The sequence below is a fragment of the Rhinoderma darwinii genome, chromosome 1, assembly GCF_050947455.1.
Source record: "Rhinoderma darwinii isolate aRhiDar2 chromosome 1, aRhiDar2.hap1, whole genome shotgun sequence".
NCBI lineage: Eukaryota > Metazoa > Chordata > Amphibia > Anura > Rhinodermatidae > Rhinoderma > Rhinoderma darwinii.
The window spans coordinates 461,427,564-461,455,355 of record NC_134687.1 but is presented as its reverse complement, the minus strand read 5'-3'; the positions used below and the strand labels follow the sequence as shown (position 1 = coordinate 461,455,355).

The 27,792-nt window shown below is 41.8% G+C and overlaps 1 protein-coding gene across 1 annotated transcript; it reads left to right on the top strand.

The window, feature by feature from the left end:
* On the top strand, nucleotides 1-27,763 carry NOC4L (nucleolar complex associated 4 homolog). Its single transcript, XM_075854416.1, has 15 exons — nucleotides 1-175; nucleotides 3,989-4,109; nucleotides 9,714-9,820; nucleotides 10,394-10,501; nucleotides 10,577-10,723; nucleotides 12,137-12,236; nucleotides 23,587-23,621; nucleotides 23,704-23,754; nucleotides 23,880-23,991; nucleotides 24,096-24,156; nucleotides 24,423-24,533; nucleotides 24,648-24,811; nucleotides 25,508-25,590; nucleotides 26,663-26,776; nucleotides 27,550-27,763. The coding sequence occupies exons 1-15, from the start codon at nucleotides 29-31 to the stop codon at nucleotides 27,661-27,663; spliced, it is 1,575 nt and encodes a 524-aa protein (XP_075710531.1). The 5' UTR covers nucleotides 1-28; the 3' UTR covers nucleotides 27,664-27,763.
* Nucleotides 27,764-27,792: the final 29 nt, after the last annotated feature.

The following is a 27,792-nucleotide window of genomic DNA, read 5'->3' as shown; positions in this document are numbered from 1 at the left end:
AGCGTCCGCTTCCTACACGTGAGTGAACATGGCTGCGCCCACGGGAAAGCGTGCAAACCGGGTCCGGGGCAAGGACGGGGATTCCGTGAGGCAGGAGCTGGACACGAAGCTCAGGGCAGTGCTTCAGAGCCGGTCAAACGCGAACTCCGTATTTGATATTCTTGAATATCTGGAGGTAATGGAGTATGTGACTGGCCCGCAGAGATGTATGATTGTTCGCCGCCGCCGCCGCCATTATTAAGCGCCGTACTTGTATATAGTCTGCAGTACCTGATTGCTTCTTCATTGACTAGTTACTATTGCTTAGTAGCCTTCTCATGGGGACATGGCATAAACCAGAAGTTTTAGGGGCCCCCATCAATCACTAAAATGATGGAGCCCGCATTCCCTACTATAGTTAACTCTGAAAGGATGCAACAAAAATATGTGAGTGATGCAGGTATGACCGCTGGGACCAGAAGAAGAGATCCCTCGTTCTGTCAGTCATATACCCTATAGTGCAGATATAATGGAGTAGTCGTGATGGGATAACCCGGTGCTGTGGTGTGTGGTCAAGAGGATCAGGATCACCCCAAACAAATGTGGGGAAAATGTTATTTGTAGCAGAGGCAGCTCTAGGGAATGTTCTTTAAACTTCTATGGAAATCTGTTCTGTATGTAAAGTCTGCTAATGTGGTTTCCATGCCGAAGATCAATAGGGGCAAAACAGTCCTGAAATGTGCGGTTATCGTTTTCAAAGTGTTTACAAATATCACATCTGAATGCTGCGTTTAAGATTCACCAAAATGCCCATATGACCGGGATAAGCACCCCCCCCCCTATAGAGACCTCCCGATGCCTACGTTTTTGTATTGTCAAATCCAACATTGCCGAAACGCCTTTCCCACCGACCACCGCAGACGTCAGGCTGGCCCCATACACATTAGATGGTGGTCTAAAGCTGCGGATTAGGATGACTTTAGGACACACTGTATGCACACATCCATGCCATCCGCTCCAACCCTGTACAACGGCCCAGAGTGCCTACCAGTTAGTGGTATGGGGTCGTAATCCCTCTGTGTGCCTCCGTGTTCTGTCCTAGAAGCAATACTTCTACAGGAGAATACATCCGTAATACAACATGGGTTCCTTGAGAAAACACCTGTGTGTGCCGCCACATAAAATGGGATAGAACCTATCAGGCTATAGTATAGAACAACTGGGAATAGCATAGAATGCCGTCATCATAATGTTATACAATCCAGGGCTGGGGGTAACGTTTACATTACCTGCCCGTGCCTTGCGATTCCGGCAATGAACTTCAGGCTTTGCAGTTCATTGCCTGTGAAAGATACATAGCCTTAGAAAATGTCCCAAAACTGTGCCTGCTGAGTCTGACATGAAGGCTGCTGGGTATTCTGGCTGCTCTGTTGTATCATCATACGGCCAGGTTCACACCTGTGTCAGGGCTCCGTTCCGTCTGAGCTTTCCGTCACAAACTGAAACCCTGGGTTTCCGTTTCCATTACCATTGATTTCAATGGTGATGGATCCGGTGCCAACGGTTCAGTTTGTCTCCGTTGTGCAAGGGTTCCGTCGTTTTGACAGAATCAATAGCGTTGTCGACTACATTATTCATCCCGTCAAAACGATGGAACCCTTGCACAACGGAGACAAACTGAAATCAACGGTGATGCAAATGGAAACCTATGGTGACATGTTAACTTTATTCTGCAGGTCAAAATGATTACCACGATACCAAATTTCTATATATATATATATATATATATATATATTTCTTTTATAAAGAAATTGTTAAAGATATTTTTGTGTTGCCACATTCTGAGACCCATAACATTATTTTTATATTTTGTGTGTTTTTTTTGCATTAGTTTTGAGGAAAAAATAAAAGGTGTTATGTTTTTAGTTTTTTTTTTTAAAATTTGTGTGTTTATCTATCTGTTTTCTTTACTTAAATTTTTATTTATTAGTCCCCCTAGGGGAATTGAACTAGCGATTGTTAGATCGCTTGCACATTACACTGCAATAGTTTTTGCAGTACGTTTGTGTTTTTTTACAGACTCCTATTAAGCCCTGCCTCTGTCAGGGCTTCCCAAGTGCAGAAGGATAGACTTAGGCCACATGCACACGCCCGTAAAAAAAAAATCCCATTCAGTTCTATTGGCCGCGGACACCTTTCCGTATCGCTACAGATAGGTATCCGTGCCGTAGAACTGTACAGCAAAAGATTGAACATGTCTCTATGTTTTACGGGCCGAAAATCCGAACGGCAGCCAGCCGTGCCCACTATCGTGGCCGTGTGCATGAGGCCTAACTATAAACCAACTTTTATCCTGTGAACGCATTGCGGCGCTGGGGGGTTGATGCGATGTGCAGTAATTGGGGACCACCCTCTTTCTAACGGTTGGATGCCGTGGTCGCTCTTGACCGCGGCATCTAAGTGGTTAAAATACAGTGATCACTGTAATCTTTGAAGCCTGGCTGTTGAATTAAATTGTCGGCTGTAACATACAGCTGACACCCGCTGAGTATGGAGCGGCGGAGGCTGTGAGCCCACTCCATACTTCAACCTTGCCGGCTATGATGTAAACGTACGTCAAATGTCGGCTAGGGGTTAAAAATCTTCTACTGTTTTGTCTATACTGCTCCTATGCAGACCTGTGTGTCTTCGTTGTTATGCCTTATTCACACGACAGGGTCCCGCCCGAGCCCGAGTGTCGGCCGATGAAATCGGCCGTTTTTCCCGGCCGGTTTGCATTGGTTTTGCATCCGTTCCGGGCCGGGCATATCTGGATAGTGACATCAGGGGCAACTCCTGAAGGGGAATCCCCATGTGTTCGGGGATTCCGCTTCAGGAGTTTCCCCTGATGTCACTGCCCAGATATGGACAGAGACCTCAAGCGCTCTGTCCAGGAGCGGAATCCACGAACACACGGGGATTCCGCTCCTTCAGGGGGCTAAAGTGGGGCTAGCACATAGCCGAGCAGGGAAATACCACCCTGCTCTGCTATAGTGGCGTCACTACAATAGTAGCAGCCGCAGCAGCTGCTAGCGGCGCCATGGCGCTTTTAAAACAAGCAGGGGAAGGGAGCCAGCGCAGTGCCCCCTTCCACCTGCTGTACACCCCGGCCCTGCCACACAGTGTATCTCCAGCGTACAGCCATTCGTCCGAATGGCATCAACTCCTCCTCCTCCTCCTCCTCCTCACATGCACTCTGTGCTGTGAGGAGGGAGCGAGCGACGGAATACATGGCCATCACTCGGGACACATTCATTGTGTATTATCCGGCCCCATAGACTTCTATGGGGGCCGGGTAAACGGGCGAAAATAGGACATGTCCCATTTTTTGACGGCCAGGTTTCCCGGGCCGTCAAAAAATCGGTCGTGTGAATAGCCCCATTAGGGGTCTATTGTTCCTACAGCAGCCGGGTGACGACCGTTTTATGAACGGCCGGGAAACCCTGTCGTGTGAATAAGGGCTTACAGACTACAAACAATCTGTGTAGTGTGGCCCTGCAGACATAATCGCTTCCAGAGGTCTAATTGACACAGTGTAGTTGAAAAAAGGGCAGATCTCAAAGCCATGCCGTGTTTTTCATTAATTGAGACAAAAATGCAAACCCACCTCAGCCTTGGAAAGCACAAGTAGTCGAGATTTTTTTTGTTCAAGCAGTACCATGATACATTTTTCTATAGACTCTGTTCTAGGAAGATGCTCTTAGGACTGATTTCTTCTTTTTTTTTTTTAAAAAAGACCCCCCCCCCCCCCCCCCCCCCAAAAAAAAAAAAAACCCCATCTATTTCCATTGTTAGAAATCTTATGCTCCCGTTTCAAATGGGCACTGTTCTGCTTATGTGCATACATTACGTAATTGTTTATGTAGTCAGATTGTATATTGCTGTAGGTTTACTAAAGCTTTTTATCTGTAATATACACCTCTGTGTGGCATTGAATAGCTTGTACTTTTTGTCGTCTTTTTTTTTTTAGTCTGAAAATGATGATGATGTTCTCGCTGCAACTCGGACCTGCTCTAAACTCTTTGAATCTTTACTGGAGAAAGGAGAGCTATATATTGGTGACCTTCCAGCAGAAGATGAGAGCTTGTCAGGTAAACATAACCTTCAAAGCTACAGTGGTGGGTGAATGACCTCCATGATGTGTAATATTTCACACTAAGGTTGCGTTCAGAAGGCTTTATATTTGGTGACAAAAATGGAATGATCTCCGCCGGATAAAGCATCAAAACCTTTGGGAAAGCCTAAGCCTGCCCAGTACTCTCTTTCAGGAGAGTGTAACATCTGAGTGATCGCACACACAGGTTTCTGTAACTTACATTGATTCTAAGTTACAAGTAGCCGCTATTATCACTTCCTTGAAGGGATAACAATTTAGTGAAAAATCATTGTTTACAGCAAAAATACTAAATGTGGTGGTCCCCATTGCAACCAAAATTCCGGTGTTTTCACTATAACGTTCATTTTCACATAGTGAAAACATATAGGACATTTGGTTGCACAGTGGACAAATTTAACCAGACGACTACCCCTGGCAGGCACCACACCAATGTTGCCACATACCCTGAAAAACTTTAGAAATCAAAACAAAGACAAATGGGTATGTATAGGGTAAAAAAAAAACGATAACGTCCCTGTATATTACACAAAAATATATCTTATTGGAAGTAAATACACCACACGTACAACCATTTAAAACCACAAAAACATGCTACGCACAAAACCAGCAAATCCCATTGAATCAAAATGTTGCATCAAACGGTCTCCATGCATAAAGCGTAGTTTCCAAGGAGGGGGAAAGGGACTGGATTCCACCACACGTAATCCCACTGTGTGGCTTCCTCAGGTTTGCTTTTAGTAATGTGGTACATTCTTACTTTCTAAGGACATAGTATTAAATATAAGGGTATGTTCACACGCAGTGGTTTCAGATGGAATTCGGGCCAATTACGCCTCGAACTATGCCTGAAAAAACGGCACCATTACGCCTCAAGATCTGCCCATTGCTTGCAATTGGATTTACGATGTTCTGTTCCCACGAGGCTTAATTTTACGCGTCGCTGTAAAAATATGGCGCGTAAAAAGATGCCCGCGAAAAAGAAGTGCAGGACACTTCTTCGGACCTTTTTTGGAGCCGTTTTTCATTGACCCCATTGAAAAACATCTCCAAAAACGGCCGTAAAATACGCGAGTTGTTGCAAAAACTTATGAAAATCAGGAGCTGTTTTCGCTTGAAAACAGCTCCGTATTTTGCTAAGCGTGTGAACATAGCCTTGTTGGTATTAGATGTGTGCATAATCAGGCACACTTACCCTCCACAGCGGTCGCCATGCAGACCCTTAAAACGGCGTCAGCCCATATGCAGTGTGCCGGTTCTGACATCACGTACATTCATGTGGCACCCCGCATATGCCCAGTACAACAGTTTGCGGAGCACAGATAAGAGCGTCTATAGAGATCCATTCGGCCGTTAGTTGTTGCTTAGTTTGGATATACAAGCCTGCGTACAAATTTGCGAATCTATGACCAAGCTGAACCCCTTCCCGACATTTGTCGTAAGTATACGACATGGAAAGCTAGTGACAAATGCATGGCACCGGCTCAGAAGCTGAGTCGGTGCCATCATCCCCAGATGTCAACTGTATCGGACAGCTGACATCATGCTGTAATGGCGGGGACCGAAGTTAGCTTAGATCCCCGCCATTAACCCCTTAAATGCACCTGTCAAAAGCAATCGCTACATTTAAGTTGTTTGCAGCTCAACGACACCCCAGCAATGAAATCGTCGGGGTGTCGGTGGCTGCAATGGCAACCGGAGGCCTAATACTGGCCTCCCGGTGTGCCTAGCACGATAAACTTCCAGCCCCCGCCCAGAGGCGGGGCCTGAAAGGCTTTTGTAGCCGCCGGCAAGATGGCGCCGGCTCAGTAGATGAGCCGGCGTCATCAGTAGTGGATATCAGCTGTACGTTACAGCTCACATCCACCTGTAACGGTAGGAACCAGATCTAGCTCCGATCCCTGCCATTAACCCTTCAGATGCATCGATCCGATGCGATCGCTGCATCCTTGTGGTTGCTAGCAGAATGCCAGCTGTGCCCTGCAATCGCACGACTGCTATTATGACACCAGGAGACCTAACAATGGCCTCCAGTCTGCCATTACGGAAGCGATTAGGCCACGCTCGGAGGCAAAGCCTAATCGGCTTGCTGTCAGTGAATGACTGACAGATCTAATACATTGCACTACGTAGGTAGTGCAATGTATTAGAAGAAAAATCTGACAGTGGGACTAAAGTAAAGTGAAAAAAAAAGTTGTAAAAAATATAATAAGTTTTAAGTAATAAAATAAAACACAATCGCCCTTTTTCACTTATCAAGTCCTTTATTATTGAAAAAAGTAATAAACCATGCATATTTGGTATCGCCACGACCGTAACGGCCTAAACTATAAAAATATTGTTATTCCACGCGGTGAACGGCGTAAAAAAAATACATTTAAAAATAATGACAGAATTAGTTTTTTGGTCACTTTGCCCTACAAAAATTTAAATAAGTAATCAAAAAGTCGCATGTATCCAAAAATGGTGCCTATAAAAGCTATAGCTTGTCTCATAAAAAACAAGTCCTTATACAGCTCCGTCGACTAAAAAATTAAAAAGTTATGGTTCTCACAACTTGGCGACAGAAAAAATACATTCTTTTTACAACAGTAATTTTATTGTGCAAAAAGTTGTAAAACATAAAAAAGTGCTATAAATTAGGTATCGCCGGAATCGGACTGACCCGCAGAATAAAGTTAATATGTAATTTATAACGCATGGTGAACGCTGTATAAAAAAAACACTAAAAAACTATGGCAGAATTGCTGTTTTTTTGGTCACCTTGCCTTTCAAAAAATAGGATAAAAAGTTGCATGTACCCCAAAATGGTACCAATAATAACTACAGCTCGTCCCGCAAAAAAACAGCCCTCATACCACTATGTCTATGAAAAAATAAAATAAGTTAAGGCTCCAATAAGTAGAGAAATAAAAATATGCAGTTCTGCAGATCAGAGGGGAACTTTTCGTCTGTTTTAAGAGACGATTTATCGGGGCCCTAAAATTAGGGAGCCAGGAAGGGGGGGGCCCCAAACATATCTGCTGGAAGCGAGGGCGCCCGTATTATACCAGGATAACACTTCCTAGCAAAATTCCCCAAACTGCAAAGTTGCGGATTGTGGACCAAAAGGGGGATAAGTAAAAACTCAGTTTATCAGTGCGACACCGGCCCGTGCAGAAATGATTCCTTCACAGAGTAACACATATCTATGGATTATTTTATTGTTTATCCCATTATTATACCACCTGACTATACCCCTGATGTACTCTGCCCAGCTTACATATGCCCCCACATTATAAACGGAAACACCAGTTAGGGTATGTTCACACGGCCTATTTCCGAAAAACGGCCGAGAAATCGGAAACGGAACGCTTCCAAACATCTGCCTATTGATTTCAATGGGAAAACGGCGTTCTGTTCCGACGGAGCGTTTTTCGCTGCGTTTTTTTACGCGTAAAAAAAGGCCGCAAAAAAGTACAGGACACTTCTTGGGACGTTTTTGGAGCCGTTTTCCATAGACACTATTGAAAAAAGCTCCAAAAACGTCCGTAAAAAAACACCGCAAATATCGCCACAAAAAACGTCTGAAAATCATGAGCTGTTTTCTCTTGAAAACAGCTCCGTATTTTGAGACGTTTTCGAGTTTGTGTGTGAACATACCTTAATACTCAAACAAAACTACTACCAAGCAAAATCTACGCTTCAAAAGCCAAATGGTGCTCCCACCCATCTGAGCCCTACAGCGTGCTGAAACAGCAGTTTACTTCCACATATATGGCACCGCCATACCCGGGAGAACCCTTTTAACAATTTTTGGGGTGTGTCTCTACAGTGGCATAAGCTGGGCACGACATACTTGCCACTGAATTGGCAATACTGAGGAAAAATTCAAATTTTTACTTTGCACCATACGCAGCGCATTTATTTATGGAAAAGACCTGTGGGGTGAAAATGCTCACTGCACCCCTTAATAAATGCCTTGAGGGGTGTAGTTTCTAAAATTCGGTCACTTTTGGGGGGTTTCTTTTATTATTTCCCATCTGAGCCTCTGCAATTGTGAACCAATTCTGTGTAAATCGCCAAATTAGGCCTCAATTTCGCATGGTATACTCTCACTCCTGAGCCCTGTCAAATGTCCAGGCAAAAGATTAGGGCCCCATGTAGGGTGATTCTAAAACCGGGAAACAGCATAATAATTAGAGAGCTGTCTTATGGTGGCACAAGCTCAGCACCACATATTGGCATACCTAATTGAAAAATCCCATTTTCACTCTGCAATATCGAGTGCACACTAATTTATTCAAAACACCTGCACGGTTAACCTTCTCACTACACCCCTAGGTGAATACCTTGAGGGGTGTAGTTTGCAAAATGCGGGTCACTTTTTGGGGGTTTCTACTGTTTTGGTCCCACAGGGGCTTTGCAAATGCTACACAGCGACCAGAAACCAATCCAGCAAAATCTGTAGTCCGAAAGCCAAATGGTCCTTCCCTTCTGAGCCCTGCCGTGTGCCCAAAAATGAATTTATAACCACATATGGGGTATTGCCATCCTCGGGAGAAATTGCTTAACAAATTTTGGGGTTCTTTTTCTGCTTTATTTTTTGAGAAAATGAAAAATTTTGCGCTAAAGCTACGTCTTATTGGAAAAAAAAATTTAATTTTTATTTTCACTGCCCAATTCAAATAAAATCTATGAAACAGCTGTGGGGTCAAAATGCTCACTACATCCCTAGATTAATTCCTCAAGGGGTGTAGTATCACAAATGGAGTCCCTTTTGGGTAGTTTCCACTGTACTGGTACCTTAAGGGCTTTGGAAAAGCGACATGGTGTCAAGAAACCAATCCAGCAAAATCTGTGCTCCAAAAGCCAAATGGCGCTCCTTCTCTTCTGTTCCTTGCCATGTGCGCAAACAGCAGTTTATGACCACATATGAGGTATTGCCGTACTCGGGTGAAGTTGCTTTACAAATGTTGGGTTCTTTTTGTCCTTTCATTTGTTGAGAAAATGAAAAATTTTGAGCTAAAGCTACGTCTTATTGAAGAAAAAGGATTGTTTTTATTTTCACTGCCCAATTCTAATAAATTCTATGAGGTCAAAATGATCACTTACACCCCTAGTTGGATTCTTCAAGGTGTGTAGTTTCCTAAATGCAGTCACTTCCTAAAACCATTCCTGCTAAATTCGAGCTCCAAAAGCGAAATGGCGCTCTTTCCCTTCTAAGCCCTGCCGTGTGTCCAAACAGCCGGTTATTACCACATGTGGGGTATTGTTTTACTCGGGAGAAATAGCTTTACAAATTTTGCGGTGCTTTTTCTCCTTTAGTCCTTGTGGAAATGAGCGGTCAGACCCTAACTAATCTAATCTAATTTTTATCACCTATCCGGTGGATAGCGGTTACGTGTTTTTGGCTGGGATACCACTTTGAAGATGACTGTAGATATATTTATTCTAGTAGGTCCACTTCTCCTTCTCCCTCTATATAAATACCATATTTATGCTTCACTTGTTTCTTTTGTTTCTGCAACACCTGGTTTAGAATGAAATGTTTTCTGCTTCTGATTTTATAATCTATTTATGAGACTCTCTGTATGGACAGATTCACTGAGTGCAGAAGAGAAGTACAAGCTATGGATGCGGCACCGTTACAACAGCTGTGTGTCCTGTCTAGTGGAGCTTATGCGTGGTGGTTCTTTCCAGGTTCAGGTCAGTATGGCTATCCTGATATGTTACAGTAGGAGAGTCCAGCTAGCCGCATGTCATTAATATCGGCAGTAAAAAGATAAAACCTCATGACCCTTTTTTTTTTTTTTTTTCCCAGTACTAGATAATGTTCACTATAGCGTCATGCTTCTGTTTTAACTGATAACTTTTGTTTCCACCTGTTTCTGCCTTTACTTCAACGATGGAATGTGGTTACTGTTTTCTTTTTACTGTGGTGAATAATGTGGAAGACTACGCTGTTCTGTCTTCAAAAAAGGAAACCATCTGGTGCGATTTTGCCACAATAACAACAAAGGAGTCACTACTTGAAATGCTTTGCTGTGTTTTATTAATTTTTATCTTCAAAACACATTTTGTGACTATTATAGAATAACATCTAAAATTCCTTCTTAAAGAGCCCTACAAAAAAACATTAGCCGATGCTACAATTCTATGTCAGTCTGTCTTGGTTTGAGTCATTGATTATATAGTAACTGTATAAAATCAAGTATGTTAATGGGCATGCCTACTCTAATTTAATATTCGCATAAGCTTCAGCTGACCCTTCTTCTACAGGAGCTGGCGTTGTGTATGCTTATGAAATTTATTCAGCTTGAAGGAAAGTTCCCTTTGGAAAGTGCTAAGTGGAAAGATAGCTATCGCTTTCCGCGTCGCTTGTTGAAGGTAAGACCATTTTGGAATAAGATGTTCCTTGTAGTTCTGATACTGTGTTGTGGTCTTACGCGGTTTTCTCTTTAGCTTGTTATAGATAGCTTACTCCAGGAGGAAAAGGATTCTTCCCCTTTAATAGCTCGGTTCCAAGAGTATCTGGAATATGACGATGTCCGATACTACACCATGTCTGTGATCAATGAAAGGATTGCACAAGTGCACCAGAGCAAACAGGTAAATTGGTTGGAAATTGGCCTTGGTAGCAAATTTAATCTGGATGCACGTCAAAAGTAAAGTCAGTTTGATTGGGTAGTGGGCACGCTCTATACAGACACGCAACAAGCTGAAGGACGAGCTCAGAACTGAGTGAGAATGCTGCGACTGATGTGCTTTAACCCCTCGAAGGCCCAGCCATTTTTTATTTTTTCGTTTTAATTTTTCCATCAATAGAGCGGTGTGAGGGCTTATTGTTTGCGGGAGGAATTGTAGTTTTTAATGGCACCATTTAAATTACCATATAATGTACTGGGAAACTGACAAAAAATTATTTGCGGGCTGAAATTGAAAAAAAACTGTTTTTTTTTGCAACTTTCACCGTGCAGTAAAAAAAAACAACTTCACTTTATTCTGCAGCTCAATACGATTACGGTGATACCAAATTTATATAGGTTTTTTTTTTTTTTTGGTTATTTTATTACTTAAAAAAAAAACCAAAAAAAAAAACCTTGTTAAAAAAAACTAATAGTTGCTTTGCTTCATCACATTCTGAGAGCAGTAACGTTTTTTCGTGGATTGAGAGGTGTGAGGGCTTGTATTTTGTGGGACGAACTGTAGTTTTTACAGGTACCATTTTTTTTTGTACGTACAACTTTTTGCGATCTAAGGTGACAAAAACAGCGTTTTTGCAGTTTTAAATTGTTTGTTTTTTACTGTGTTCACCGTGCTAGTAAAATAATTGTATATTGTAATAGTTCAGATTTTTACGGACACAGCAATATCAATTTTGCGTATTTTTTTTCTTTTTTACATTACTTTTGAGGACTAATGGGAAAAGTGATTTTGTTTAACTTTTTAATTTTTATATTTTTTTCACTGCTAATAACTTTATTCTACTTTTTTTTATTTTTTTGTTTACACCACTTATTAGTCCCCCTATCGTTCGATCACTGGTACAATATACTGCAATACTAATGTATTGCGGTATATTGTCATTTTCACAGACTTCTGTTAAGCTGTGCCAGAGACCTGGATTAACAGAGGCAGACAAAAGGCAGCCCTGGGGGCCTTCATTAGGCCCCTGGGCTGCCATGATAACCACCAACTCCATCCGATCGCGGTGTGGGGGCGACAATGAGCTGTTGGTCGTGGCCGCCGCCCCCCTCTTTTCAACGCTTCAGATTGACCGCAGCACTTGAGGGGTTAAACGGCCAGAGATCACTGTTCCCGGCCGTTAGTCTGGGCAGACAGCTGTAAAGCACAGCTGAAGCCCGCAGGGTATGAGCGCCCTACATACTTCCCTATGACACTTATCACGTACATGTACGTGATAATGCGTCAAGGGGTTAAGTAATGTGTTTGCAAATTCACTGAATTTATGATGTAAACTGAATAGCTAAATCTTGTTTACGTTTTGTTTTTTTTCCCCAGTCTTTGCCGTCTGTTTTTCTGAACAATGTTTTTGCTCTCGTATCCTCGATTAACATGCCAGTTGAGAGTGACTTGTCAAACTTCCTCATAGCACCAAAAGGTGAGAATACCTTGTACATGGAGTTTGTGTGATGATACTTCTGATCAAGGAGAAGTCTTTGAGCTCCCTAATGCTATTTATATACAGTTTTCTTATGTTGCTTGTCTGTTACTTCAAAAAATTAAAATAAAAGCTTGAACAGTGAGACAAGACTTATAAAAACTAGAGCAATGGAATGAATTTCACCAGAGTGATCAATGAAGTTGCAGCATTAGATTCAGCTGCAATCTGATTGGTTGCTGTGAGCAAAAACGTGACTTCTAACTTGCACGTCATGGTAAAATCATGTTTTCTGGTGACTTCAACCTCAATGTTTCCCTATGGGAAATAAGTTAGTGTGCAACCTTGTTACTGTCGCAATAAGTCCGACACGACCTTGCTTACTATAGGGAATCCTTGAGGCTCTGAGTAATCCAGCCATTTCACCATAACTTGGACTGTGGCTAAATGTCCCTGGAAATCCCCCCCCCCCCCACAACTCCAAGTGGACAGTACACAAATACAGAGACTTCTATTCTCAGCTGCAGCATTGGAGACTAAAGCTCGTCTGCGCTAGAAGAGCCTAGAAGCAGTAGTGTGGGAATCTACACAAACGTGAATATTTAGTGTGCTCAAATTCATTGGTTGCCAGGCAGCTGTCAAAATGTATTCAAGTGCTGCTAAGCAAGTTGTGCACTTACAGAGTTTATCTATTAGAACTGGACAGAGGCAGGGGGGACTGGACCCTTGTGTCCTTAGACACAGCTATGGCTTTCGATTATGTTTAATGGCCTTTTCTTTTGGAATGCCTGCAAATATTTGGGTTCGGGCTGAACTTTCGACCATTTATCAGAATCCTATACAATTTCCCGTGTAGAAAACTATTGATCACCGTTGTACTCTCCCCTAATTTTCTCCTGCACTGAAGAACACCTCAGGGATGCCCTTTGTTTGCCCTAGCTATCGATGCCCTAGCTATTAAACGCACATAAGATACATCCTACGAGGCTATTCAAATTGGGTAGCCCTCTATGTGGACGATGTGGTACTGATTCTGTCACACACAGGCGCTTCACTTCCACATGCCATCAGCCTGATTAATGAATCTCCGTGGACTGGTCCTTCCCATGTGCTTCATGTCAAGGTGCTAGAAGCTTTCAAGAACTTGGTATTGTGATTACCAAATCACATGGGGTTGTATTTGCACACGATATTAATACGTTAGTGGCCCACGTTCACAGTTTAGATAACTTTCCTTATCTGTCACCAATCGTATCAATTTGATAAAAACTAATTATTCTCCCCAAATGCTTATGCGTCCTACAACACTCGGCAGGCCCTGTCCCATCAAGATTGTTCACTGAACTTAACTCTTTTAGCACTTTCTTTATATGGGGCCACAATCACTCAAAACCAAGTCTGGAGACCATTCAATGCCCAAAAACTTAGGCTGGTATGGTCTTTCCCGACTACTTCACGTATTATGTAGCCGGCCGACTGAAATAACCCTACACTTGGGTACTACCGATTGTTAAGTCTAACTTTGAACACTATCGTTGCCATTTCTTAAATCTGAATACCCCCTGGCCTGTTTTAGAGACTGGCCCACACTCAACCCCTACACTACTTTGATTTCACGGAGTTGCTATTAAGCTTTTGCGACACAATTGCAGTACTGCCCCTATGGCACAACTCGGGCTTCCCTCACCTAGCCTTTGGAGGTTAGCAGGGGTTTTACCTGTGTATACAGTGAAGGAAATAAGTATTTGATCCCTTGCTGATTTTGTAAGTTTGCCCACTGTCAAAGACATGAACAGTCTAGAATTTTTAGGCTAGGTTAATTTTACCACTGAGAGATAGATTATATTAAAAAAAAAAAAACTGAAAATCACATTGTCAAAATTATATATAAACTTACAAAATCAGCAAGGGATCAAATACTTATTTCCTTCACTGTACATATTTCATCCCGAACAAAATAAATGGCAAGATATTGAAAATTATCGATTTTTAAATGCAAGTCACAATTCCTGGCACTCACTGACAAAGTATTAGTTGATTTATTAGTCACATCTCGGTGAATAACCGGATACTATATGTGTATTAACCCCTTGGTGACAGCAACGTAATAGTACGTGGCATGTCGCCAAGTATGGAGCGTGCTCACGGGCTGAGAGCGCTCCATACTCGGCGGGTGACGGCTGTGTTACACAGCCGACGCCTCACTCCAGCGGGCGGAATCAAACTTCACTTTGATTCCGCCCGTTTAACACCTTAAAGGAACAGTGTCATCACAAATTATTTTTTTATATGTTAAAGATGTTAGTGCTTTATTAAAAACGTTTATATTTATTTGTGTGTTTGTGTTTTACTTTTTCTTATTTTTACACTTTTTCTTCCCTATGGGGGCTGCCATTTTTTGTTCCATTTCTGTATGTGTCGATTAACGACACATACAGACATGGAATACGGCAGCCACAGTCCCATAGGGACTGCGAACGGCTCCCGTCCCATTCACTTGTGTGTACGGCGTCTGTGTGGGAACTGCGCATGCGCCTCTCCCACACAGTCCAATTTGAAATTGGCGCCGTCCGGCGCCATTTTCCTGTGGACCGGAAGTCGCGGCCGGACAGTAATATTACTACTTCCGGTCGCGGCAGGAGCAGGTAAGAGATTTCAATGTATGTTCGTGTTTGTGTGTGTTTACTACTGTATGTAAACCTACTACACTGTGTGTTAGCTCAAAAAATGGCGACACACAGTGTAGGAGGTTACACCGTTCAAACCCCTCGTTTATCCCGGCACTAGCCAGGATAAAGGAGGGGGGGATGCTGAGAGCTCACTAGAGCGAGGGCTTTTTACCCAATTTTGCAAAGCTGCAATTTTGGGAATAGCTCCATCTAGTGACCAGAAATGGGAAATTTTATAAATTAGAATTAATTTATAATATTTCCTGACTCGTGAAAAAAATAAAAAAAATTTGAACAATGTTTAATCACCCACACACTAAATGTTTAATTTAAAAAAAAAACAAACATGTTTTTCTGGCAACACATTGCCTTTAAATGATGCGGTCAATAGTAAAAAAAAAAGTATTAAAGAGGCTCTGTCACCACATTATAAGTGGCCTATCTTGTACATGATGTGATCGGCGCTGTCATGTAGATTACAGCAGTGTTTTTTATTTAGAAAAACGATCATTTTTGTTGGAGTTATTACCTATATTCGCTTTATGCTAATGAGTTTCTCAATGGACAACTGGGCGTGTTTTACTTTTTGACCAAGTGGGCGTTGTGGAGAGAAGTGCATGGCGCTGACCAATCAGCATCCTACACTTCTCCCCATTCATTTACACAGCACGTATCGATTATATCTATATCGCTATGTGCAGCCACATAAACACACTATAACATTACTGCAGTGTCCTGACCATGAATATACATTACCTCCAGCCAGGACGTGATATGTATTCAGAATCCTAACCACTTCTCTGCACTTCTCTCTGAGTTACAGCATAGCAGGCGTAGTCTCGCGAGATTACACTGTAAGCTGTCATTTACAGCGAGATCTCGCTGTGCTGTGCTGTAGTCTCAGACGCTACAGAAATGCTCAGGATTCTGAATACACATCACGTCCTGGCTGGCGGTAATGTATATTCATTGTCAGGACACTGCAGTAACGTTAATGTGTGTGTATGAGGCTGCATATAGCGATATAGCTATATCGCTATCTGCAGTGTAAACGAATGGAGAGAAGTGTATGACGCTGATTGGTCAGCGTCATACACTTCTCTCCACAACGCCCACTTGGTCAAAAAGTAAAACACGCCCAGTAGTCCATTAAGAAAGTCCTTAGCATAAAGCTAATATAGGTAATAACGCCAACAAAAATGATCGTTTTTCTAAATAAAAAACACTGCTGTAATCTAGATTACAGCGCCTGATCACATCATGTACAAGATAGGGAATTTATAATCTGGTGACAGAGCCTCTTTGAGTTCAAAAACCCCCCCTTTTCCCATTTATTTATTTTTTTCTCTAAAGCAATGTAAAAAACATAAATAAGAGTTAAATTAACTGGTATGTAGCGTTGTTTAACCTGGTCGGTGAATGCTGTAAAATATTTTTTTTTTTTTTTTTTATAAAACATGCAAATTGCAGTTTTTTTTTGGTCCAGAAAAAAAAAAAAAAAAAAAAAGTTACAAATAACTTACATTTTTTTGTCAACATAGCCGTATAAGGGCTTTTATTTTTTTGCGGGACAAGTTGTAGTTAGTCACAGCTTCATTCATTGTACCGCATAATGTACTGGGAAGCTGAAAAAAATTTGTGGGGTGAAATACATTTTAAAACCCTTTCATACAGAGCTCTGGTTATTCGGGACACGTGTCACATTGATATATTGTGTCCTTCCTTATCCCCCTCTTATAGCAGACTTTGCACCTCTTTTGACTTTTTCCCTTCTTGCCAGTTTGGGTAACTTCTCCTGGAAAGTGTTGCCCTGGTACGATGCGTGTGGCCTCGCTTCCAGAAGTACTGGGTGCCTCACCCCTTCCTGGTCCCTAAAGAATAGGTTCTTGATAACCACCTCTTGAAATTCCAGGACAGTTCCCGTCTGGCCTGTACATCGACGTAGCACGTACGCATTGTACAATGCCATCGGTATGATGTGCACGGCCAGCTTCTTATACAACACTGCATGGCGCTGTAAGGCTTCAGGGCTTGATCTGACAAGTCCACCAGTCCCATGTACCTATTGTAGTCCAAGATGTAGTCTGGTTTGGGCGTCTCTGTACTGGTACCTCGTCCTGATACATGGGTACTGGTGTGGCATCTCTCTTGTCTTGTACTTGACACACAATATGTTGCTGCTAGAATGTGCCCTGCTCTCACCCCTTCTGAGTGTTTGCCCAAGCAGAGTCTTAGGGAGGCCTCTCAGATTTCTTCTAGCAGTGCCGCATGCCGCAGGACTTATGGAAGCGTTGAAGAGTGGGACGCTGGTATAAAAATTATTCAGCTAGAGGTGGTAACCCTGGTCCAGCAGTGGGTGCACCAAATCCCACACAATTTTTGCATTAACTCCCAGTAAGGGGGGGGGGGGTCATTCTCGGAGCTGAATACTGGTGTGCTTCCCTTCATATATCCTAAACCTGTAGGTATACCGTGATGCACTCTCGCAAAGCTTACATATCTTCACACCATACCTTGCCCTCTTACCCGGCAGGTACTCGCGGAATTGAAGCCTCCCTTTAAAATGTACCAAGGACTCATCAATAGAAATACACTTCTCGGGGGTGAATGCTGGGCAAACCGGGCACTGAAACGGTCTAATAGGGGTCTCCGTTTATACAAATGGTCAAAACTGGGGTCATCTCAGGGAGGGCACGGCTCATTATCAGTATAATGTAAGAAGCGAAGTATTGCCTCATTTTTTTTTTTATTTTAATGTCCAGTTAAGTTCTGAAGTTGCTTTGAGGGGCCTATATATTAGAAACCCCTATGAAACACCCCATTTTAGAAACTAGACCCCTCAAAGTATTCACAACAGCATTTAGAAAGTTTATTAACCCTTTAGGTGTTTCACAGGAATTTAGAGCAAAGTAGAGGTGAAATGTAATTAATTAAATTTATTAGGCACCATGTCCGGTTTGAAGAGGTCTTGTGGTGCCAAAACAGTGGAAACCCCCCAAAAGTGACCCTATTTTGGAAACTAGACCCCTTGAGGAATTCATTGTAGTTTTCATGGGGTGCATGTGACTTTTTGATCAGTTTTTATTCTATTTTTAAGAGGTGTGGTGACTAAAACATAGCAATTCTGCTATTGGTTTTTATTTTTTTACCGCGTTCACCGTGCGCTATAAATGACATATTCACTTTATTCTGCGGGGCGATACGATTACGGCGATACCATATGTTTATAGTTTTTTTTTTTACGTCTTATGGCGTTTGCACGATAAAATACTTTTTGTAAAAAATCATTTACTTTTTGTGTTCCCTTATTCTAAGCGCCACAACTTTTTTTTTTATTTTCCCATGAAGAAAGCCGTGCGAGGACTTATTTTTTGCGTAACGAACTGTAGTTTCGATTAATCAGCGGGGACACAGCGATCGGTCCCCGCTATAGGAGCTGCGGCACCATTTCTAGGTACATGCGACTTTTTGATCTCTTTTTATTCCATTTTTTTGAGAGGTGAAGTGACCAAACAATTGTGATTCTGGTACGGTTTATTATTTTCTTTTACGGTGTTCACCGCGCGGGATAAATAACGACATAATTTTGTAGTGAAGGCCGTTACGGACGCGGTGATACCAATTATGTATAGTTTATTTGTTTGTTTATATTTATTACTAATAAAGGACTGATGAGGGAAAAAGGTGGATTTTTACTTTTATTACTTTTAAAACTTATTTTCTTATTTTTACACATCTTTTTTTACACTTTATTACTTTGTTCCACTAGGGTACTTGAGGGCAGGAGGCCCTGATCGCTATTCTAATACACTGCACTACATGCGTAGTGCAGTGTATTAGAGCTGTCAGCTACTCACTGACAGCAAGCATGTTACCTGTGGCTGACGTGATGGTTGTTGATGAAGGGTGCGAAACGCACGTCGAGGTGTTCCTCTCCTGAGGCCATCAACAGCCATCATGTCAGCCACAGGTAATAGATATGTAGCCTTGCCCATTACTTATGTATGGTAGCCACTTAAACATCTCAAACAGACTTTACCTAGGAAGAGTGGAGGTAGATATATTAAGGACCTCTGAGTATTTGAGATTGCATGCTCTTCCTATATGTTATGTTACCTGCTGCATAATATGTACTACTACAACAATCGGGCTATGGTGGTTATCTGATGATCTTGGAGTTTGCATAATTTTAAGTATGTTTTAATACTTGCATGTATATTTATGGGTATCTTTGGGAGGGTTTCCAATATATGGAACAATAAAATTTATATTTTTGGACTAAAACATATGTCTAAAAGACATGTATATGAGGCATATATAGGTTTTCTTCATCACATTTTTTAATAACATCAATGACTAATTATTGCAGCTGAAAAAGCTAATCTAGAGAGAACTATACGATATATTTCTCATAGGCTCTATGGCCTTAATATATACATACCATAGCTACTAAAAAAAAAGGAATAAGTATATAAAGGGGTCAAAGAGTATTAAACCAAATTCCAATATAGTAATATTTCTTCTAGTGTTCAACTCCCTAGTTTAGGCAAAAAGCATAATATAACAACTATCCTTCCGGTGAGGCAGGCAGACATTCCCAGGGAACAAGAGCAGTCTGGGTCCAAAACTGATTAGGGATTCTCAAGGCTTCCCTCTAGGTGTATTCCAAAATTCTATTCCCAAATAATATAAAAATACATAAAAACAAGTAAGTAATCATTAAAGGGAAGCTGTCATGACATTTTTTATTTTTTTATCCGATTTGCTTTTAGTATATTAAAATAAATTTTATATATTTGTGTTCTTGTGTTGTACTTTTTACTTTTTTCTTTTACTTCTCTATGGGGGTTGCCATTTTTTTTTTCATCTCTGTATGTCGATTAACGACACATACAGAGATGGAATACGGCACATACAACCCCATAGAGAATGCGAACGGGAGCCGTTCCATTCTCTGCAGCGTACACCGGCCATATGTTCAAGGAAGCGAAGGCACAAGGAATAGGAGCAGGTAAGTTATGTTCGTGTACGTGATGTGTGTTTTACGTTTGTGTATGTTTGTGTTATACTGTCTGCTGAGCACTGTATCTAATCCTCCTACACTGTGCAGTCGCTCAGAAAATGGCGGGGCACAGTGTAGGAGGTTTGACGATTCAAATCCCCTCCTTCTCCTGGCACTAGCCACAATAACGGAGGGGGGATTGTCTGAGGACACTAGAGAGTATGTCCACACCAAATTTGCAGCATAAAGCAATGAGGTTGCTTTACCACATTGACCATGCTGCAATTTTGGGAAGTGCTCCCTTTAATCTAATTTATAATATTTCCTGACTTATGAAAAATTAAAACCGTGTAATCACTCATACTATTTGTTTAACTAAAAAAAATTCTAGCGACACATTCCCTTTAAATCAACATCTGACAATTACCCACATGACCAATGGTTGGGCACGAACTCTTAGTTGTACTCTCAACAATGATGTGGCCAAAACCACCCCCGGGACACACGGCTAACCAATACCTGTGGTCCTAAACTCCCTATTCAACCCCTTAGGTTCCAGGGTGTCCAACTCATAAATCCGCTTTAATTCAAGTTTTTTCACTGCTTTTTCTCTATCGCCCCCTCTCCACATGTTGGGCCACCCTATGAATTATTTTAAATCGCAGCTTCAAGATATTGTGTCTGTCCAACAAAATGTTCCGGGACAGGCAAATCTACCTTCTTACTCCTAATAGTGTACTTATGTTGATTAATAAGTGTTCGACATTCTTGAGTGGTCTCTCCTACGTACAGATGTCCACATGGACACGATCACATAGATTACAAAACTTGATTGACAAGTAAAGAATTTTTTGCTCTTATAGATCTTTCCCGTCCTGGGATGTACAAAAGTATTTCCACGCATAAGATTGTTACAATTGCAACATCCCAGGCAGGGAAAACATCCCTTCTTAGTGACCGTGGTCCTATGGAAAGGGCCAATGTCTGCACGTACCAACCGATCCCTTAAATTAGGGGATTTTTGAACTCCGTCCTATCTGGAAGTGTATCACTCAATATAGGCCAATAATCCTTAAGGATTCCAGAGATTTTCTGACTAATAGGTGAAAATGTGGATATAAAAAGGTATGCTGTTATGTATCTTCCTAACTGATTTCTTAGCTAGGAGATCCTCTCGGTCACATTCCTTAACTTTAGTTATAGCTCTATCAAGGACAGGTCTAGGATATCTTCTTTCAAGGAATTTGTTACACATGACATTAAGTCTCATTGACAGCTCTTACTTTAACCTTTAAAGGGAATGTGTTGCGAGTTGTTTTTTTTTTTTAATTGAACAGTTAGTGTAAAAATGATTAAACACTGTTCTAATTTTTTACTTTTTTTCACTAGTCAGGAAATATTATAAATTAGATTCTAATTTATAATATTTCCCAGTGCTGGTCACTAGATGGAGCAATTTCCAAAATTGCAGCATTGCATGTGGTAAAGCAACCACATTGCTTTATGCTGCAAAATTTGGGAAAACTCACTCGCTCTAGTGAGCTCTCAGAATCCCCCCCTCCTTTATCCTGGCTAGTGCCGGGAGAAACGAGGGGATTGAACGGTCAAACCTCCTACACTGTGTGTCGCCATTTTTTGAGCTAACACACAGTGTAGTAGGTTAACATACACTAGTAAACACACAGTAAAACACGAACATACATAGAAATAACTTACCTGCTCCAGTCGCCGCCGGTCCGTCCGGTCCGTCTGCTACCGCCGCTCCAAGTGCACAAGTCCGGAAGCCGCGACCGGAAGTAGTAATCTTACTGTCCGGCCGCGACTTCCGGTCTACAGGAAAATGGCGCCGGACGGCGCACAGTTCTACTTGGACTGTGTGGGAGCGGCGCATGCGCCGTTCCCACACAGATGGCGTACAGCATAGTGAATGGAACTGGCCCCGTTCGCATTCACTATGGGACTGTAGCTGCCGTATTCCATGTCTGTATGTGTCGTTAATCGACACATACAGAAATGGAAAAAATAATGGCAGCCCCCATAGGGAAGAAAAAGTGTAAAAATAAAAAAAAGTAAAACACAAACACACAAATATAAACGTTTTTAATAAAACACTAAAACCAAACTGATGTAAAAAATTTTTTTTCCGTGACGCTGTTCCTTTAAGAATTGACTATAAAGCTGTGCATGCGCTATAGAGCATGGTGATATTGTGGGGGATATTTATCTGTCTTGTCATTCACTGTTTAATGTTTTGCACGTTATTTCTATAAAAATTTTAAAGGAAGCGCTGTCACAAGCTATGTGCTTTATAAAGCACACACTGATTCATTGTTAGGGGGAGTTCACACGGAAACCGCACCGCAAAACGCGCCAAATAATGGCCGAAATTGCCTCCCATTGATTTCAATGGGAGGCGGAGGCGGTTTTTTCCTGCGAGAGGAAAAACCGGCTCGTGGGAAAAAAAAGCGACATGCCTTATCTTCGGGCGTTTACGCCTCTGACCTCCCATTGACATCAATGGGAGGCAGAGAAAGCGTATTTCGCTGCGTTTTATGCCCGCGGCGCTCAATGGCTGCGGGCGAAAAATGCAGCGAAAATCAGCGTGCAGTCAAAGGAAAATCTGCCACAGGCTGGGTTCACACGACCATGTTACGTCCGTAATGTACGGAACGTATTTCGGCCGGAAAACCCGGACCGAACACCGTTCAGGGAGCCGGGCTCCTAGCATCATAGTGATGTACGACGCTAGGCGTCCCTGCCTCTGCGTGGAACTACTGTCCCGTACTGTAATCATGATTACGCTAATACATTACACTGTGTCACTATGACACAGGCTGCTGATCGAGCAGCACATAGTGTGCCCGAACAGCAGGCACATGGAACAGACAGCCCTGGGGTCCTTTTGTAGGTCCCCAGGGCTGACTGCAGAGGGATTCCCCATTGTTTGATCGCATCACTGGAATCCCGGTGATGCGATCAAAGAGGGGAATTCCCTTTGATCTTGCCGCGGTCACGGACCGCGGTAATCAAAGGGTTAAACAGCTGGGGTCCGAATGTGTGCCGACCCCAGCTGTGTTCAGGAGGCTGCTCTAAGATCAGGAGCTGTTAGTAACAGCTCCTGCTTAGAGGACGAGCGCTCTCACGAGCACTCATCAGCCTAATCTACAGCGACGCCAAAAGACGTCTCTGTAGATTAAGCACCCGCACCGCCTGACGTCAAAAGACAGTGGGCGGTCGGGAAGGTGTTAAAACGCCATGTGTAAGAGCACGAAAAGGTATGTAGGGTCCTGGGTAAAATAGGGCAATGCGGCTCCATCTATACAGATAAAACCGCAATGAGAAACTGCTCCCAAGGCTAAGTTGGGAGGACTTGAACTAGGGAATAAGAGACAAAGTTTCATAGGGAAAGGGGTTTTGTTTGGGTAGATTTTGTGAGATTTATGCTATAACTTGTGCCCTCACTGGCGTGTCGTGGCTTTCTCAGCAAAAAAATAAATAAACTGTGTGTAATTTAAGCTTCAGACCATCTCTGAGCAAAGAATATATAGTTCTCCTGTGTGTATTTATACTTTATTTGCTATGACCTTGATGTGAATAACAAATGACCCACGTGTTATATCTTGTGACTGTGTAATGGTGTGTGTATTTTAATTTTTTTTTCATTTTATTTCTTAATCAGAAGAAGTGGATGATTGGAAGCCAGCAAAACTAAAGGTAATTTCTGTAGTATTTTATGTGTATAACATTACCCCTGGATTCTTGACTTGACGGTAATAGTTCATGGTTTATTTTATAGGAACATAGAAAGGCCTTTGAAAGAGTCTGGATGGGCTTCCTGAAGCACAAAGTATGTCCTCGGCGCCATGCTCTATTTTTCTTGCGATGCACAGTTGCTTCAGTTCTAACCCCTACTGTATCATTTTCTAGAATTAAATTGCACATTTCAGTCTCCTATGTGCTATTGTCTTCCAGCTATCGGTGAGTCTGTACAAGAAGGTGCTTTTGATCCTTCATGAGTCCATATTGCCTCACATGTGTAAACCTGCTTTAATGATAGACTTCCTCACAGTGGCTTATGATGTTGGTAAGGAGAAATAAGTTCTCTAGGTTTCTTTGTATTTATCTATCTACACTACAAATGTAATTTCTAACAGCAAAACCCTTTTTCTTTTTCTAACACTTGCTTAGGTGGAGCTCTTAGCCTTCTTGCACTAAATGGGCTTTTTGTTCTGATTCACCAGCATAACTTGTAAGTAATCGTTAAAATGCTTCCAATTCACATTTTCTATAATGCTAAATGCATCTGTAATTCTATACGTATATATTGACACATCCATTAGGACCAAATAAGTGCAGGCTCTTTAATAAGTACAGTCTGACAAAGCTAGTACTATTGAAAGCCTATTCAAAATATATGTATTCCTATAGGTGACTTATTAATGCTCTTTGTTTTACTGTTTGCCAATTGTGACCACTGCCTACCATCAGTGTATTGTATTGTGTTTGATCTTTCAGAGAATACCCAGATTTCTATAATAAGCTGTACTCCCTGCTGGATCCTTCAGTGTTTCATGTAAAATATCGAGCCCGCTTCTTCCATTTGGCCGACTTGTTCTTGTCATCCACGTAAGAATTACAATACCTTTCACTTGAGGACTGAATTCTCCTAATTGGCAGTTACATGGGAATGGTTTCCTGCAATATCTTCCGATTGACATTTTTATTTCCATGTGCTTCCAGGCATTTACCTGTATATCTTGTTGCTGCCTTTGCCAAGCGTCTTTCACGGCTGTCCCTTACAGCACCCCCACAAGTGCTGCTGATGATTATTCCATTTGTTTGTAACCTGATAAGAAGACATCCAGCTTGTCGACCACTCATTCATCGACCCTCAGCTGAAGGAGGTAAGAGCAGTGCTAATACTGGGTAAAGGGGTTGTCGGTTGAGAACTCCTTTTCATATACCCTATTAGGGACTTCTGAGTTAATAGAATTTACAACTAATCCTGGGGGTCCCAACAGGGGAACACTTTGTAAACCGGTTATTGTCGAGGGAACTTTCTAACAAATAGGGATTCTCAAAAGCAGAGAATCCCTTTTGGATTCAGTTTTTTTTTTTTTTTTTTTTTTTAAATCTATATTGAATATCTAGTCTGCTATGACCCTTGCACCAAAGTTAGGCTAAAATCTGCGACTATTTACTATTCTCATCACATTCCTAAAATCATGAGAAAAGGGTACAGGAATTTATCCGAAGGGGGTGGAGCTTGCACCGGGACGCCTGAAACTGGCGTAAGTTATGGTGCAAATCTACCTTTTCATAGTATCTCCTGTGCGTGTCGCAAAAGGGATCACATACAGTTGACACTGTGGACCAGCCCGCTAATAAACTATTTTTGTTCTGGATTCTGCTGTATTTATGCATGCGGCTGTTTTGCATTCCTTTATGAATAAGTGGTATTTCAGTTTAGTTGAATGTTTAAATCTTGCTACTTTATCATTCTTACCACATTGACTGGTTTTAAATGAGTATCATGTGCCTTTTTGTAAACTATATAGAGGATTCTTGCATGTAAATTATCTTTGTACCATGTGGCTTAGATTTGGCGTCGGATCCATTTGTCATGGAGGAGCAAGATCCAGCCAAAAGTCGAGCTCTGGAAAGTTCTCTCTGGGAGCTAGAGGTAAACCAGTTAACTCCATCACTAGTCTGCCAAAACAAAAATTACTATAGGATGACGAGTCCTAAGATCTCAGATCTTTCTATGATCATAATAGAATGCTCTTTTGATCCTCTTCATCAATACTTTTCAACTAGGATGCACTTCTTAGAGATCAAGGAAGCATCACCTTTAATCCGTTATTAAAAATCCAGTTTATTTCACGCCATCCAGGTCTATATTATTCTTATTCTATGTCCATGCATAGTGCATGCATATAACCCTTCTAGCTGGGTTCGTTCACTACTTCTTCAGCTACTATATCAGCTATAAGTTACCTTACTGCTTAACTTGGCAGGTCTCTGACTGCCCTGGGGTAAGGTTTCTGCTACAGAAGCCTCCCATCCAGATATTGGACTGATGTGACGTGAGAGAGCGCAAGGGGCAAAATGGATGGCTCCTGGGACACACGGATTTATGAAGCTCCCTCTAGTGGTGGCTGCTGGCAACCAGCGTGTTCTCCCTTAAATCTGTGTCTATGCAGGTAATTTGGAGCTCTGTACCAGAAAAACAAAGCTTCGACCTCTATAAGGATATATTATTAAGAACTTAATCGCTACAAAATTTTGGATCTTAAAAATGACATGATAAAAAGTGGAGAGTCACTTTGGGGTTGTCCAACCCCATTTTCATATACCCTATTTGGGAATTCTGAGTTGATAAAGAGGGGTCCTCTGTTTAGGATCCTCATCTCTTGGCAAGAGTGTAGAGCCGATACAACGAGCTCTGGAGGACCTGTCCTGTATTACACAGACAACTCAGTGATTTAAATTGGTGCTGAAGGGGGGGGGGGGGGGGAACAACTTCATGCCAGGTTACCCCACAGAAAACAGCTGATCACTGTGGGGCCCAGCAGGGGGACACTTCATGATCAGCTTATTGTCAAGGGACCCTTCTAACTAGTAGGGATTGTCCAAAGCAGACAACCCCTTTGAACCTGCACTGGTTTTATTGTAAAGAGGAGTTAATATAACTAAATGACACTATTTCTTTTCCCTGGCAGTCCTTGATATCAATTTATTTTTATTAACACCAGGCTTTGCAGAATCATTACTACCCAAACGTTGTGAGAGCTGCCAATGTAATTAGCCGGGCCCTGTCAACACAAGAGAGTGACATTTCTGAGCTGCTGGAGCTGTCTTCCTATGAGGTAGGGAAAACTGGCTTATGTGCACATACTGGGAATTGCCATATTAACATATCTTTTTGCTGTCGTTTCCTAGTAACTAATTCCAGTAGATCAGTTGATGATGTCTGAATTTATACAAAGTGACTTAAGTGATTGAAAGAAATAATCTGTTTCAGCCACAGGGGACACGCATGAATAACAATATTTAGATCCACCTGCTACATACAAAACACTGACTAAGCTTTATGTGAACATCCAGGCGATGTAGGTGATTAAACATTCATGCAAAAAGTACCACACATACACCTGGCAGCTTTTCAGAATTTGATGGTGATCCACACAGTTTACACTAGGCTAACTCAGCATTTTAGACTAACATTTCTCTGGTCCCATTTCTCTGGTCCCATTTCTGGTTCCATTGCAGACTATTTTATTCATTCCTGTTACTTTGAATACTCATGAGTACAGTAATAGTAAATAGTGATGGCACAAAGTCCTCACACCTTGTAGTATTCAATAAGTGAAACTTCTGCTGCAGCTACATAGATGGATGGAGAGCGGTATGAACGGACGTGGCTGCAGGAACTCGGGGTTCCCTTTTTTTCCTCTATCTGCCTTATCATTATCATTGCACAGGGAGCATGTAAAGTCATTTAGTATTTCTTTCATATGGTCTTTACTCTGTTTTTAATGTTTTCTGCCACAAAAAGTTGCATCGTTATATTGTCCTTTTTAACTCTAGAGATACATAGATGATATGATTATAGATGTTAACGCATTTTGTCTGTTTACAGCTTTTTGAGAAGGAGATGAAGAAGAAATTCCATACTGTGCCTTTGGAATTTGAACCCGTTCAAGGTCTTCTTGGCAAGAAGTGTGATATCACTGCAGACCACTTTTCTCTGTAATATAAGCCGTTTTTCCTGATTTTTGCAGGAATTCTCTATTCCATTTATCGATTATTGTTCATGTATGATCAGAACTTCGTTCTTTATTTGTAATACACTACTATTGGTTATGACAAGTTGCCCTGTGCA

What these genes read in the sequence shown, in the direction of transcription:
- NOC4L (XM_075854416.1), top strand. Translation starts at nt 29, where the DNA reads ATGGCTGCGCCCACGGGAAAGCGTGCAAACCGGGTCCGGGGCAAGGAC. An exon ending in TCGACCCTCAGCTGAAGGAG is followed by an intron (nt 24,812 to 25,507) that starts GTAAGAGCAGTG and finishes CATGTGGCTTAG; the next exon opens with ATTTGGCGTCGGATCCATTT. An exon ending in TGGAGCTGTCTTCCTATGAG is followed by an intron (nt 26,777 to 27,549) that starts GTAGGGAAAACT and finishes GTCTGTTTACAG; the next exon opens with CTTTTTGAGAAGGAGATGAA.